This window comes from Canis aureus, chromosome 2 (genome assembly GCF_053574225.1).
Source record: "Canis aureus isolate CA01 chromosome 2, VMU_Caureus_v.1.0, whole genome shotgun sequence".
In the NCBI taxonomy this organism is placed as follows: domain Eukaryota; kingdom Metazoa; phylum Chordata; class Mammalia; order Carnivora; family Canidae; genus Canis; species Canis aureus.
The window spans coordinates 39,259,047-39,273,599 of record NC_135612.1 but is presented as its reverse complement, the minus strand read 5'-3'; the positions used below and the strand labels follow the sequence as shown (position 1 = coordinate 39,273,599).

Sequence of the window (14,553 nt, the reverse complement as noted above, 5' to 3'; positions counted from 1 at the left end):
ATGAGGGCTTACCAAGGAGATGTGGAAGGGCCCAGAGGATGGGACCAGCTGAGCCAGGGTCAGGGAGGGAAGCCTATCGAAGGTAGGAGGGGAAGGCTGACGGAGCATCAGATGGTCAGCTCTGCCCTGTAACCAGCAGGGGCACCAGGCAGGGCAGTAGACAGGCCTGGAGACCCCTAGTAAGCCCACAGAGGTGTGCTTCTCCACGGCTGCCTTGGGAAGAAGAAGGAGCTCTGCTCTCACCCTTCCACCTGCTGCTAGAGGCCATCAGAATTCCAGATCCATGCTGGGGGCCAACCTGGGCCTGCCTCTCCATCCTCCCTTTTGTGAGTTGTTACTCCCATTTCCAGCAGAGAGAATGCCATGGAAGGATGAGTGATTATGTGCCCACTACTCTCTGGAGAGCAGCAGGACTTCTCAGAGCCCTTTGCTTCTGGATCTTGATGGCGAGAACCCCCCAACAGCAGTCCTAATGATGAGATTGTGGAACGTCCTTCTCCATCCTGTCAAGGACCCCAGGTCCTGGAAAGTGGCCTCTGGATTTGGGTGTGACGTTTGATGCACCACCCCACACTTTCACACCAGAAGGATATTGATGACTGTTTTATCGCTGGTTTACTCTTTTTTCTCTGGAGCATAGAATACAATTCTTCCTTGACTTATGATGGGGTTATAACCTGAGAAACCCACATAATTTGAAGATATCCTTAATACCCCTAACCTACCGAGCATCATAGCTTATCCCAGGCCTCCTGACATGTGCTCAGAACACTTACTTTAGCCTACAGTTGAGCACAACCATCTCATACAAAGCCTATTTTATAATAAAGTGTTGGCTATCTCATGTAATTTCTTGAACACTGTCCTGGAAGTGAGGAACAGGATGGTTATGGTACAAAATAGTTGTGAGTTCTGTGGTTGTTTACCCTGGTGACTGAGTGGCTGAAAGGGAGCTGGGGCCCCTGCCTCTGCCCAGCATCACAGGAAAGGATCTTGCCCCAGATTGCTAGCCTGGGGGAAAAAATTAACAGTCAAAATTCAAACTACAGTTTCTTTGTAATGAATGTATTAACCGCATTTGCACCATCGTAAAATTGAAAAATCCTAAGTCGAACCATCGTACGTTGGGGACCGTTCGTATGTGGGAGGATAATACTGGGTCTCATATGACACCGTTCTCCAGAACTATTGAGAACTCTTTAAATGGAGATTTCTTTCACATCATTTTAATGATAAAATCATCAGGGAGGAGGAAGGCCTGTCTCCTAGTGCGTTGACTCAGAAACCGCCAGCTTACAAGCGCCTTGTGTAGCACCATCTGCAGAAGCAATGTGTGTCTGCATGGCCCTTCTCTGGGCTGGCCCTCCTGGGGAGGGGGGAGGATCTGGTGATTCAGGGGCCACTGCCATCCTCCCCTCCAGGGGAGGCCCATTCTCTTGGACCCCGTGGTCTGGCAGCACTTTTCAATTCCACAGACACCTCTGGAAGTCTGGAAGTCAATGAAACTCATTCCCGTGCACAGAGGGAAGGCTGCGCTGGCCAGCTGCCCCCTCCTCTGGGGCAGCCCTCCCATCTGAGGACAGCAAGGAGCTTCCCCCCCTTTACAGCACCATCCTCTCTCCCAGGGGGCCCGGGGGGGGGGTTAATTACTTCCCCTTATGGACAAATGTCATGGAAATCGCCTCTCAGTACAGGTCTGGATAAAGAGAGGAAGACAGAAAAGCAGAATGTGCATTATGCAGGCCTTGTAGAGGGGCAGGAGGCCGTGCATCTGGGAGGGATTTTTTTATGCAGGAAGGAAAAGCACCCCTTGGCTCAGCACATTGCTTTTGACCCATTCGCTCTGCTGGATTGGCCACATGCATGTTGCATTCTGACTTCATTTGCAATATCCTTTTCTTTCCCATGGCTTAAGACTACAACTGCAGGACAAGATGAAACGAAGTGCCTTCCTTTCTATAGCAGGAAAGTTCCTGAGATTTTGCCAGTTTGATATTCCTACGTGGATGATGGGACTTGCATTCCAGGGATCACGAAAGACTGTGCTGTGATCTGTGGGATACAGAACCATGAGCTGAACAGGATCCCCTCCTCATGGAACTAACAGTTTGGCATGATGACGGGACAAACTCTAAGAAACTTCTCCCGGCTTCAGGGGAAGAACCAGCCTTGACAGGTGGAGCGGGATTGGGCGTGTGAATAACAGGCAAGGTCATCACGGTACAGCCTCGGCAAAGACACGGTGATGGGTCAACATGGAGCCTGGTTGGGGAACGTAAGGTAATGAAGGATGTTCACTGAAATGATTTGGGTACAGATTTTATGACCTTGGATGTCAGACCCTAGCAGTGCCTTTGAAGACATTGGCATTTGGAGTTGACGTGATCCAGTGGTGCTTTAGGAATTTTAATTTGGTGGCCGTCTGGCAGGCAGGAGGGAAACCCGAGATGCGGGACTAGAAATTGTGAGAAAGGCACTGGAGGTGGCCAAGGTACAGCCAACCACAGGTCCTAAAAGTTAGAATTTATAGTTTTGAATGCAATTATTTTTACACTTAAACATCTGCAAAGCGAAGCTGCTCTGAAGATTGCCTTGAGAAACTAGCCTAAAATCTTAATTCACATTTTCTGTGATTGCAGACAGTTGCCCCCAAAGAACAGCTTTTTATAACTCTGACACTACCTGGTTGACCCAACCCAGGAGTGGGAAATTTACTCCAGAAATAGTAGTAGGCAGAATTTGCATGCGAGTGTCTTAGCTATAGAGCTTCCTAAAAGAAAGGGAAGTGAGGAGACTTAGCTTATTTGCCAAAATTCCAACTGACTTTAATTTTTTTATTTATGAGAGGGAGAGAGAAAGAGATGAGCTGGAGGGGAGAGGCAGAGAGAGAGAGGAAGAGAGAGAGAATCATCAGCAGGCTCCACAACCAGCATGGAGCCCAAAGCAGAGCTCGATCTCATGACCCCGAGATCATGACCTGAGGTGAAATGAAGAGTCTTATGCTTAACCAACTGATCCACCCAGGCACCCCCCAAACTGACTTTTTTAATTCCAACAACTGGTCAACACAGTGTGTCTGGGAATAAGTAAATGCAGCCTCCCTGAGTGTCCCATGTGAAGCCACATGCACAGCCTCACCTCTCAGCGGCCCTCTCCTGCAAGAGCTATGTTGTAAGCCTTTGTTGCTAAATTCAAATTTCAACTAAAATTCTGTGCTATAAATATATTTCTTCTCCCCCTTCTCCGCTGCCTTTATATTTAATGGAAAATGCCGTGTGAACTGCACAGCTATTACCTCTGCGGCTTTCGTGTGGCAAGGTGGCCTTGGCCATCGAGGAGGGCCAAATTCAAATTAAACCCTTGACACCCCGCTTACAAGACATGATAGATATGCTGCCAGGAGCCATCTCCTCTCAAAACCAGATTTGACCAGGAGCCAGAGGGAAGCCAGTGCCGCTTCTGCAAAATATGAAATGAATCCAATTTCCTCCCGACCTTGTCCTGCTGGGCCTTTTATTTTTCTTGTTTTATTTATATTTCTTTATTACCAGCAGCGCTTCTTTGGACCTTGAGTGTCCAACTGACAACCCATCCCTGCAAAATAAAAAAAAATAAAAATAAATAAAAATTTAAGAGTCAGGACGGAGCCTGGAAGGAAATGAACCTTGAGGGCATTGTTCTTTTTTTGTGTGATTTAGAATATTCTCAACAGAGATGTCCAACATCATTTGTAGGCATATAGCGACTTCTGTGAAAAAGCAGGTGTGCACTGGTAGCCACGTGATTCCTCCTCCCCCGACTTCCCCCACCCTCTCCAGCTGGATGGGCGTGCTGAGGAGGGAACACGGTGTGTGCAATATCACACATAAGTGGGATCAAAGGGAACAGTTAGGTGGCTATGGGTCTTCACCACAGGTGCAGTTCTTGCCCGCCAAACCTGGCTGCAGGTCCCCGTCCAGGGCACGCTTCCCCTTCTTGGTGTTGGTGAGGGGGCTGCAGCCCAGCACCTGCCACAGCTCCAGCCTGGTTGAAAGAGGAGAGAAAAACCGTTCACTATCTGATTGAAGTGGCAGGAGACAAGAGAGGCAGGAATGTAATTACATGAGCTGGAATTGGACCAAGCTGCAGGGGCCCATCTCACCTTCCCAGGCCTCCCCCAGAACTCATTATTTGCAAGTAGGTCCCCAGAGCAATTGTGAAATAACACAAGCATCCAGAAATCGTTTTTTGAGGTAGCACAGGAACACACGTGTACAGTGTTCATAACATTGAAGCACATGGTCTATTTGGGGCCACTGTCCCCCTAGCAGTAGCAATGGAGCAGATGTGGTCACCCAGGGTGGGAACTGAGGATGTGAGCAGAGGATGGGCAGGCAAAGACAGGGCAGGAGAGCAGAGGTGCCCCATCCCTGCCCTGCAGAGAAGGCCTCTCTGGGCAGAATGATCCATTCAAGAAGAAATCTGCAAGAGCACGATGACTCAAACACAATGCAAGCTGCACAGCCACCCACTCCCTCAGAGCAGGACAGTGTGTCCTGAGCCATGGGGCCCACATTCAATGCAGCACATGGCCCAAGTGGACCTGGACTCGGAGCCCAAGCTCAGGCAGGGAGGGCAACCTTGGAAGCAACCCCTTGATTCCATCTGCTGAAAACAAAAGGTTAGGAGGAGCAAATGCCAACTCCGGGCGTAGTCTGGGAGCTCACCGAAACTAAGATTGTTTGTTAAATGTCCAACCTGCGTCCAAGCTGTGCTGGCCCAAAGCATTACAGGTCTCATGGCTGTCCCCTGTGGCTTTTTTCTTCCTGGTATGGAGGCGGAGAGGAGAGCGGCTGAGAGGAGAGGGTTACAAGTGACGCCAGGGGCTATCCTGCCTCTTAGAGTGACTCTGGAGAGTCCTGTATGCCCTTTGTCCCAAACAGTGCCCCTGGAAGTAGAAGGTGAGTGGGGTCAGGGTGGCTGGCCCCTGGCCCTGCTGAGCTCCCGGGGAATGCTCAGCACTCTGCTTTCAGGAGGGCAGAGAGATGGGCTTTGGCCCTGGCAGTGGTCCTTTGGCTTTGGCATCCTCATTGACCCCATAAATTTCGGGGAGAAGAGCAGAAATGTACGTACATGTCATTTAGATCTTCCTAGAAGATGCACTCTCAAGTCAGCCTTGATTTCTGGAGGCTGTCGTGAGGTCCCTTCCAAACTGCAGATGACCTACCTGATGCCTTGTTTCTTGCTGCAGCTTCCGAGCGTAGATCAACAGGCGACCGAGTCCAGCCCCGGGGACCCAGATGCCATGGCTGGTTGCAGCACACAAGGTAATCTTAGCATTTGGAATAAGACGTTTCTATTTTTCAAAGGATGTCCTCTTTCCTTCTTTTTCCTTCTTTCTTCCTCCCTGCTCCTGTACTCCCTCCATGGCTTGCTCTTCAAGAGGATGGAATTTGCTCCAGCCTTTGCTGTTAAATACCATAGAAGTTCTCCACTGTACCTCCCTTAGCTGCATGCGGTAGTAAGTCAGTGCACCTGAGGCCTCATGCTTTCTTGGGGAAACTTGCCCCTCTCCCCCAGAACCCTTTCTCCTTCATTTGAGGGGTACGGGTTTGAAGAGACACTTGACTCGATCTGGGATGGACCTTTTTCTTTTTCTTTTTCTTTTTCTTTTTCTTTTTCTTTTTCTTTTTTTAACAAAAGCATTTATTTGAGGTCTTAGAATTGCAGTTGGGGAGTACAGAGTCAGGTGGTAACCCAAACTATGTCCCACTAGGGAATAAGAGGTTATTTTTTTATTATTATATTTTTTAAATATTTTATTTAAATTCAATTTGCCAACATATAGTATAACTCCCAGGGTTCATCTCACCATGTGCCCTCCTTAGTGCCTATCACCCAGTTACCCCATCCCCCCGTCCACTTCCCCTTCTGCAAAACTTTGTGTCCCAGAGTTAGGAGTCTCTCATGGTTTGTCTTCCTCTCTATGGGATGGACCCTTTCTGGAGCTAAAACTATATACCAGGCTCATGTCCACTGAGCTCCTCCCATGGGAGGGAGCCATGCCTGGGCCCCTGGGCCCTCTCACTTTGGCGAGAGAGGCTGGGGTAAGGATGCTGGAAGTTGTGTCCTGGCGGGAAGTTGTGCAAGGTCTCGCATCAGACATAAGGTGGGAGCTGCAGTACAAAGCCAGAGGTGGAGAGATAGTCTGAGGTGTCAGGAAGGCAGACGAACCCCTGGTAGCAGAGGGAACAAGTGGGCAGGGGCTGGGTCCTCAGGTGGGCTCTGGTGGGTGGGTTACTCAGAGATGGAAGTCAGCTAACACATGAGATAACTAAGAGTCCCTGAAAGCACCACTGCTATAGTCCAGGGCTGTCTGCCCTCGACCCCAATTCTGAGTTAACATCCAAGAAATGAGAAAGGAGCATCCTTCTAGAAGGATGCCGCTGGGTTGTAGGAGACCTGTCTCTGCAATTGTAGGATTTGGAAGTGACCTTGTCTTTCACTTGGTGGCTCCTAGCAACCCTCAAAAGCCATGTCTGAGAGGTGGTGCCCTGTGACCTGCCCAGAGCTATTGTGACCGCCTTCAGGGCACCGTGGGCCTCAGTCTCCTAGCACAGGTGACCACACCAGCCCAGTTCTTTTATTTTTTATTTTTTTATTTTTTATTGGTGTTCAATTTGCCAACATATAGAATAACACCCAGTGCTCATCCCATCAAGTGCCCCCACTCAGTGCCCGTCACCCAGTCACCCCCACCCCCCCGCCCACCTCCCCTTCCCTCACCCCTAGTTCGTTTCCCAGAGTTAGGAGTCTCTCATGTTCTGTCTCCCTTTCTGATGTTTCCCACTCATTTTTTCTCCCTTCCCCTTTATTCCCTTTCACTATTTTTTATATTCCCCAAATGAATGAGACCATATAATGTTTGTCCTTCTCAGATTGACTTACTTCACTCAGCATAATACCCTCCGGTTCCATCCATGTCAAAGCAAATGGTGGGTATTTGTTGTTTCTAATCAGCCCAGTTCTTTCTAGACTTTGGACTGACAGGGCCCCTTTCCCCATTCCAGCCACATCCCTTCTGAAAATATAAGTTCTGGAGGAAAGCATGGTTGGCAAAGCCAAGCAGCCTGGTGGCTCCCGGAGCCCTGGGCAGACAGAGGTGGACAGAGGAGTCAGGAATGCATCTGGGCAGGGCCTTCCTTACTGCGCAGCATTTGGGCGGTTAACCGAGCTTGTCCAAGAAACTTGGGGCTTCTTCGGACACCAACTCCTGGCAGAGGGGCCAGCCTGGAAGTGGGCAAGAATGTATGGAAGGGTGCTGACAGACACACTCATGGGACAGCAGGCCAAGCAGGTTTCACTTTTGCAAAGATGCCTCCCACCAGGTACTTGCTGTACAGGCTGAGGGTGAGGTCCATGTCACTGTTTTGGCCTGTGCATATCCAACTCTTCCAGCTCATTTGTAGCTTTGGTGCCTTGTTAAAAGTCAGCTGGGCATAACGGCATGGGTCTATTTCTGGGCTCGGCATTCTCTTCCATTAATCTGTGTGTCAGTCTTTCTGCTAGGATGGCTGACGCCCGGTGGGAAGCCTTTGTATCAAGCACAGCCACACCTCTACTTTGCTCTTCTTCACCAAGATGGTTCTAGATCCTCCAGGGCCATGTGTTTCCATATCCAGTTTAGAATCCACTTGCCTGTGTCCACAAAACACTCTAGCTGGGAATGTAGCAGGAACAGCATTAAACCTGCAGCACATTTGGGTAGAATTGCTCTGTTTGCAAGTCTGAGCCTTCTAGTACAGGCACACATCACGTCTGTCTCTCCGCTGATTTGGAGCCTCTTTGATTTCTTTCATTCACATTTTCAGAATACAGATCCTGACCATGTTTTGTTGTGTGTATAGTTGGGAGTTTCATTTTCTTTGGAGCCACTGTAAGTGGTATTGTGTTTTTACTGTTGGTTTCTGCATGCTCGTTGTTAGTACCTGTGACTGACCATGGTACAGATGGGATTCGTTCTTGTGTGTTCAGCTGGTATCCTGCAACCTTGCCAGACTCATGGATTAGCTCTAGAATTTTTTTTTTTTTTGGTGGGGGTGAGCGGTTGCTCAGAATGGGATAGATGCTGGTGGTATTGTTTCTCATTTATTGAAATAAAATAGTGATGAGGACATGGATGCTGGCAAGGGCCCAGGGAAGCTGCTACACCCAGCCCTGACTGAAGGCTTGTAAATCAACCCACCCCTTTGGCAAAGCATCTTGATAAAGAGCCATAAAAATGTTTATGCCGGGATCCCTGGGTGGCGCAGTGGTTTAGCGCCTGCCTTTGGCCCAGGGCGCGATCCTGGAGATCCGGGATCGAATCCCACGTCAGGCTCCCGGTGCATGGAGCCTGCTTCTCCCTCTGCCTGTGTCTCTGCCTCTCTCTCTCTCTCACTGTGTGCCTATCATAAATAAATAAAAAAAAAATTTTAAAAAAAATGTTTATGCCGTTAGATGTGGTGATCACGCTTCTGGAACTGCCCTAGGAGAGTAACATAAAAAAAAAAGAAAAAAGAAAAAAGAAAGAGAACCGTAGGCATGAAGATAACGTGCATTTTTCTTAGGAGTAAAAGCTTCCAGGGGCAATGCAGTCTATTGGTAAGAGTCAAAGAAACTATGTTACATATGCTAAATATGTCATTATACATTAATTCAGAAAAAATGCTTGTAATCTGTTAGGTGAAAAACTGGAAGTCCACTAGGGTTATTGCTCCTGTGTAAATGAGCTCACAATACAAGCAGGTGAGAGAATCTTGGCCGATGAGCTTCCCCTATCAGGTTATCCTCATTCTCTAAGTTTCCATTAATTACAGCTATTCAGAGCCAAGTCACATTTCTCTCTCTGTGACTCTATTTTCTGGAGGAACTCAGCCATTGGATTATTGCTGACATTAAGAAAATTGGGATCAAGGGTAGATGCTTATGTCCAATCTCATCAAATGGTACATATTAAAAATTGGCAGGTTTTTGTATATCAATTATATAATATGTTAAAGCTGTAAAAAAAAAGAAAAAATGAAGATCAAAAGACAGCAGCAGGAATGAATATTATTCAGAATAATTTTAATATGCTGCTGTGTAATTTTGATCCAGTTAATAATTACACTTACTGGTTTGAAGTTTTCTAACCATAGAGAGAAGTGTTTCTTTTCTACATCGATACATTCACCTTTGAGTGCCTGCCCAGTCATTCCCTTAGAATAAATCGCTATGAGTGAGATTGCTGAGTCCAAGGAAGTGGGTATTTTAGGTTTTGATGTGTCGGCCATGTTGCACTCTGGAAAAGTTTTATTGCTAGTGTATGTATCCACCAACAATGTTCATGACACCCTGAGACATCATCATTCCTGATAATGTCTGTCACCCCTGCAGCTGAACGTGATATGCACGCAAGATTGAGCACCTTTTTACATGTTTATTACCTATTTGTAGGTCAGTTTTTCACTTACTTTTTTGCAGTGTTTTGTTGGGGGGGTGGATTTATAAGAAAAATATTTATTAAATAGAGACATTTTCTCACCTTTCCTAGTCATTGCAGGGGTGCTTTCCCAGTTCTCCCTCCTATTTCTTTTTTAAAGATTTCATTTATTTATAAGAGAGAGAGAGCATGAGGAGGGGGCAAAGGGAGAAGATTCCCCACTGAGCAGGGAGCCTGACGTGGGACTCAATCCCAGGACCCTGAGATCGTGACCTAAGCAAAGGCTTAACCAACTGAGCCACCCAGGCACCCCGGCTTCCTCCCTATCAATGATGTCATTTACCATACAATTTTTATAATTTTTTTTTACAATTTTTCTTATTGTCAGATTTTTCAAACTTTTCCTTTCTGGTGTCTATCATTTTTACAAAGTCTTTCTTCACTCCAAGTTCGTAGATTTATTCTCTTATATTTTCTATGAGTATTCTTCTAGTACCTTAAAAAAGAAAAGGATTGGGGCATCTGAGTGGCCAGTCAGTTGAATGTCCGACTCTTGGTTTTGGCTCAGGTCATGATCTCAGGGTAGAGAGATTAATCCCCACATTGGGCTCTGCACTGAGTGTGGAGCCTGCCTAAGATTGTCTCCCTCTGCCCCCTGCCTCCCCTCTTTCTCAAAAAAAAGAAAAGAGAAGAGAAGAAATAAAAAGATTAATCATCTTAAAAAAAAATTTTTTTTGCTATGATTTCTGAGGTTTGGTTCCTCTTTCTGTTTCTGCTAATTGTCTCAAAGCATCTAGTAAGGGAGCAGGGGGTAGACAGGGGAGGGCAGAGGAAGATGGTGGAAGGCAGGGGTAGACAGGAGAGGGCTGGTGAAGCAAGAATACTCTAGAAATGGCCTCCTCCGTTCCATGGCCTCGTGACCCTCTTCCCCTGAGGCCCCTCAGCTGTGTGTCCTGCGTGTTGGCCTGGGCCGTGAGGTCACCAACCCCTTGGCATGGGCAAGCTCGCAGGTAGAGGGCACTGGAAACAGACCTCCCACAGGACCCATGCAAAAGGATGGAAGGAGTTGCTCACGCGGCTGTGATTCTTACAAAGCTCCCCGCAGCGAGCCGCTGACCTCAGATGTCTGCCCCGATGGGTGAGGAGCCTCATGGAAGCCGCTCTGACGTTGTCTGGTAGAGGGATGAGAGCAGAGGGAGCAATGCTTCCTAAACCTTAATAATGTGCACACAGGCCCCTGGGATCTTGTTAAGACAGATTCTGATCCAGTCCCCCGCTGGCCCGGGTGCCAGCCTTGGAGTGGTGAGGGACAGGAGCCCGAGCTGGCCAGCATCACAGGGAGAGAGGGCAGGAGTGAACACTTGAGGTGGGGTGGCATCGGAATCACCTGGGGGCTTGTTCGAACCCCAGTGGCTGGGCCCACCCCCGAGTTTCCGATGTGGGGACCTAAATGTGACACGTGCCCCAGCGGTGCTGATGCTACCGGCCTGGCCCGGGCTCGCAGTCCAGGCCCTGGGCCGTTCCTCCGTGCGCGGCAGGCAGCTTCTCGGGCCTGGGAGGGCCTGGCTGGGGTGTCCGACGGCCCCCCGGGCCCGCCTTGCTATGCATGGGCTGTGTCCACGGAGCCTCCTGTGCCGCCTCCTTCCTGTACTTCAGATGCCCTGGGCATGCCCTGGATGGGAGTTGGGGCTGGTTTCTGACTTCCAGTCCCTTGTGGAATGTGAAGAGTGTAAGTGCCCTGCACCTATACCCCTCCTGGGATGATTTTTGGGAGGTCATCTGGTGTCCACCAAAACCTTCCTGCCATCAAGCATTTGTGAACCTGCTCAGCGTTTCCATGCCCTCAGGATTACAGGATTGTCTAGATTTGGTGTTGAAGGGCAGCCTGCTCAGGCCCCCTGGGAGGGCTCCAGGAGGCAGAGATTTTCACTCTCAGCTCCAACAGGAGTGTGGACAGGCCCCGTGCCTGTTGGGTGGCTCTGTGGTAGCCCAGCGTCCTTGCTAACTAATACTGTCCCTTGCCTTGCAGAGCCTGTGGATAGCTCGAGCCTCCTGGCATCCGAGGGTGCCACTGCACCCGGCCTAAGCCCTGAAGACCCCATGGGTGCCTCGCAGCCCCTGCCACCCAGCCTTGAGCCTCCAGAGGGCCCTGACCAGGGTACGCGGGTGGTGCCAGGTCCTGGGCATGTGGCCCGCTCCACCAGCGACCCCACTTCGTGCTCATCCAGTGTGGCAGGTATGACTGGTCCAGTGCCCCTGTATCCCTGGCGTGTGCCCTGCTCTGCCCTGGACACTGCAGGCCTTGGTGAGCTGAGAGTCAAGGCCAGGCCTTGGGACCTCTGTGCAGGGAATGTAGCCTTAATGCCCGAGGGCCCTAGGGAGTGGTGGCCAGGTAGGGGCCCCTGCTGTACACCCACCAGGCTTCCTACTTTCTAGCTGGGGAGGAAGGGGAGGAGAGATGGAAGGTGATGAGAGCTCACCTGGGGTCAGCTAGCCTCTGACTTTATCCTGCTGGTTCTGCACTAGCTCTGGGGCTCAGGTGGGGACTCAGGTCAGGCAGGCGACCAAAGGCTGTATCCATCAACCGACCTTGATGGCTCTTCCCCGGGACTAGCCTGGGCTCCACACCTGTGGGCCGTGCCAGTGCCTGGTTAGTGGTCTGGTGGGACCCAGGGCCACATAAGGCAGGGCTGTGCCTCAATGGCAGTGCTGGGTTGGTGGGGTGTCCTCTGGCCGGAGCCGCCACAGGCATACACAGGTGTGTCTCCAGTGGCACTACACAGGCACCATTGGCAGCACTCCCTGTATGGCCCGGAGCCCGGGTCAGAGTCGCCCCTCGTGACTCTGAGGGGGTGGTGCCCTCCCTGGGCTGCAGCTCCCCAGGGGTCCCGTGTGCCCTGGAACTAGAGAACCACCACTTCCTCCCACGGTGCTAGTTTTGAGTGGGGAGGATGGCAGTGTCTACACCGGTAAGGACGGGTGGGAATTATACGGCTGCAGGGCCGTCGGAGTGTGGACTTCCCACCCTGGAACCAAACGAGGCCCGAAGAGGCCCACTGGGTGCCTGGCCTCAGTGGTCCAGTCCAGCTGAACCCCAGATAGACGAGATCCGTGTCCCAGGAGAATTGTGTCCCTGGAAGGAACCAGGAACCTGCCCAGGTCATTGCCCTCAAGGGCCCTCCAGGTAGAAATGACAGATTTGCCCCTCCAGGCTCCTGGGCCTGCGCTCCTCTGTCTCTGCCCAGGTTCAGGTGCCAGCTCACCACACGGGACTCCATCAGGGGCTTCTCCTGAGGCCCCTCCCCCACCCCGTGCTGGGGGATTCCAGACTCAGCCCCTCTCTGCTCCTGTGAGGGCTGTTACCTGTAGGATCCCACATACCTGGGGTGTCTGCTCTGTGGCCTCTCATGGCTCCCTTGGGCCTATCCTCCATTTAGGGAAATTGGGGCTCGGCCGATCATGACATTTTGGGGGTGGGGATGAGGAGAAGAGGTGGCTGGATGACAGGTTGTCACAGGGCCTTCTCTGCGTCCCCACACCAACCCTCTTCTCAGCCAAACAAGGTAGTGTTCGGACTGGCAAAAGCATGTGCGTCCCCGGGATCTCTGGGGACCCTCAGGTGCAGATGGGCATTCCGATGGAGCGTGCTGGGTTTGCTTGCGGCCCTGGCCCTTTGCTGGGCTGAGGATGTAACAGGCCCGGGGCGGCCCCTGCCTTGTGGGAGCCAGCAGTGGGCCTGCTCCCATTGGATCTGCACACGGGTTGGCGGCAGTACGGGAGGCCCCCCTCCGCTGGTCTGGCATCTAGAGGGTACTTCTCAGCCACGGGAGGGGGATTGTAGTGTCCTCAGGAACTCCTTTCTCCCTTCCACGTGTTAACTGAATACTCTCTCTGATGAAGGCAAGGCCTCTTCACACACCCCCTCCTGCAGCCGGGACCTCGAAGCAGGACCATCCAGGGCTGCTCTGGGGACTGGTGAGACATCCTTTTCTAAACCACTTTGAGACCTGCTGTGAATGGGGGAAGGTGGGCAGGGGTGGGGGCAGTGTCTGGTGGTCCTTGGCTGCCCGTGTGTGTGTGTGTGTGTGTGTGTGTGTGTGTGTGTGTGAGAGAGAGAGAGAGAGAGAGAGAGAGAGAGAGAGAGAGAGTCGGGGCCTCATGGTGTCCCCCAGGAGCACGGGCTCTCCAGCTCTGTGGGCTTTGAAAGGACAGCCTTGGGGCACCTGGGCGGCTCAGTGGTTGAGCATCTGCCTTCAGCTCAGGGCATGATCTGGAAGTCCAGGGATCGAGTCCCACATCGGGCTCCCTGCAGGGAGCCTGCTCCTCCCTCTGCCTGTGTCTCTGACTCTTTCTGTGTGTCTCATGAATAAATAAAATTAGAAAAGAAAAGAAAGGACGGCCTTCCCTTGCCTCTGTCTCCTCAGGAGAACACCTGAGAGGCTATCACTGAGTTAGCATGCACGTGGTGCTTGTTTCCCTGTATTTATGAGATGCTATTTTAAGGGGAGATTGGCCTCCCGTGTGAGGATTTTTTTGTTTCTTTTTTTTTTTTTTTAACAGTTTCTCTTGCTTAGTTGTCAGGCTTGCCCCACTGCCACCAAAAGTGTGCCAGACCACCCAGACTGTGTTTCCTTTGTGTGACTTGAAACATGCCGTGGGCAAGTCAGGCCTAATCTAGCGCTTGGGAGATGGTCACAGGAGCCTGCCCAGGGCTGGCTCTCCCTGGAGGCACTGTCAGGCCGTTGTGCATTCCCTGGCTCGTCCGGAGTGGCCACGGGCCCTGTTGTGAACTAGTGTTGTTTCCCTGGCCTTGCCTGGTGGGGACTGGGAGCCAGACCCTGGTGTCCTGAGCCCTGGTGCCAGGGAGAGGTGGTGCCAGGAGGAGGAGTCAGGTGCTCTCACTGCTCCTGTCACCCCCAGTTCCGGTCTTAAGGTGGCCCTTAAGGTGGTCTTAAGATGCCATCAGCCCCACCTTAAGGTGGTCTTAAGATGCCATCAGCCCCACAGGGGCAAAGGTCATTGAGCCAAGGACAGCTGAGAAGGGTCAGCCCCCTGTGAGTGCAGGACTTCCCGCAGAAGAGACAGAAGGAATGGGGTCCCGACCTGTACCT

At 51.0% G+C, this 14,553-nt stretch overlaps 1 protein-coding gene across 6 annotated transcripts in view; it reads left to right on the top strand.

Moving 5' to 3' along the window:
- The window catches only part of ENTREP2 (endosomal transmembrane epsin interactor 2), a 446,252-nt gene that overhangs the window by 427,936 nt on the left and 3,763 nt on the right, over positions 1–14,553 (top strand). For all 6 annotated transcript variants that reach the window (XM_077869147.1, XM_077869126.1, XM_077869136.1 and 3 more), the window contains 3 exons: positions 5,231–5,306; positions 11,472–11,678; positions 13,343–13,417. In XM_077869147.1, coding sequence (XP_077725273.1) covers positions 5,231–5,306; positions 11,472–11,678; positions 13,343–13,417 — 358 coding nt within the window. The remainder of the gene's footprint in view (positions 1–5,230; positions 5,307–11,471; positions 11,679–13,342; positions 13,418–14,553) is intronic.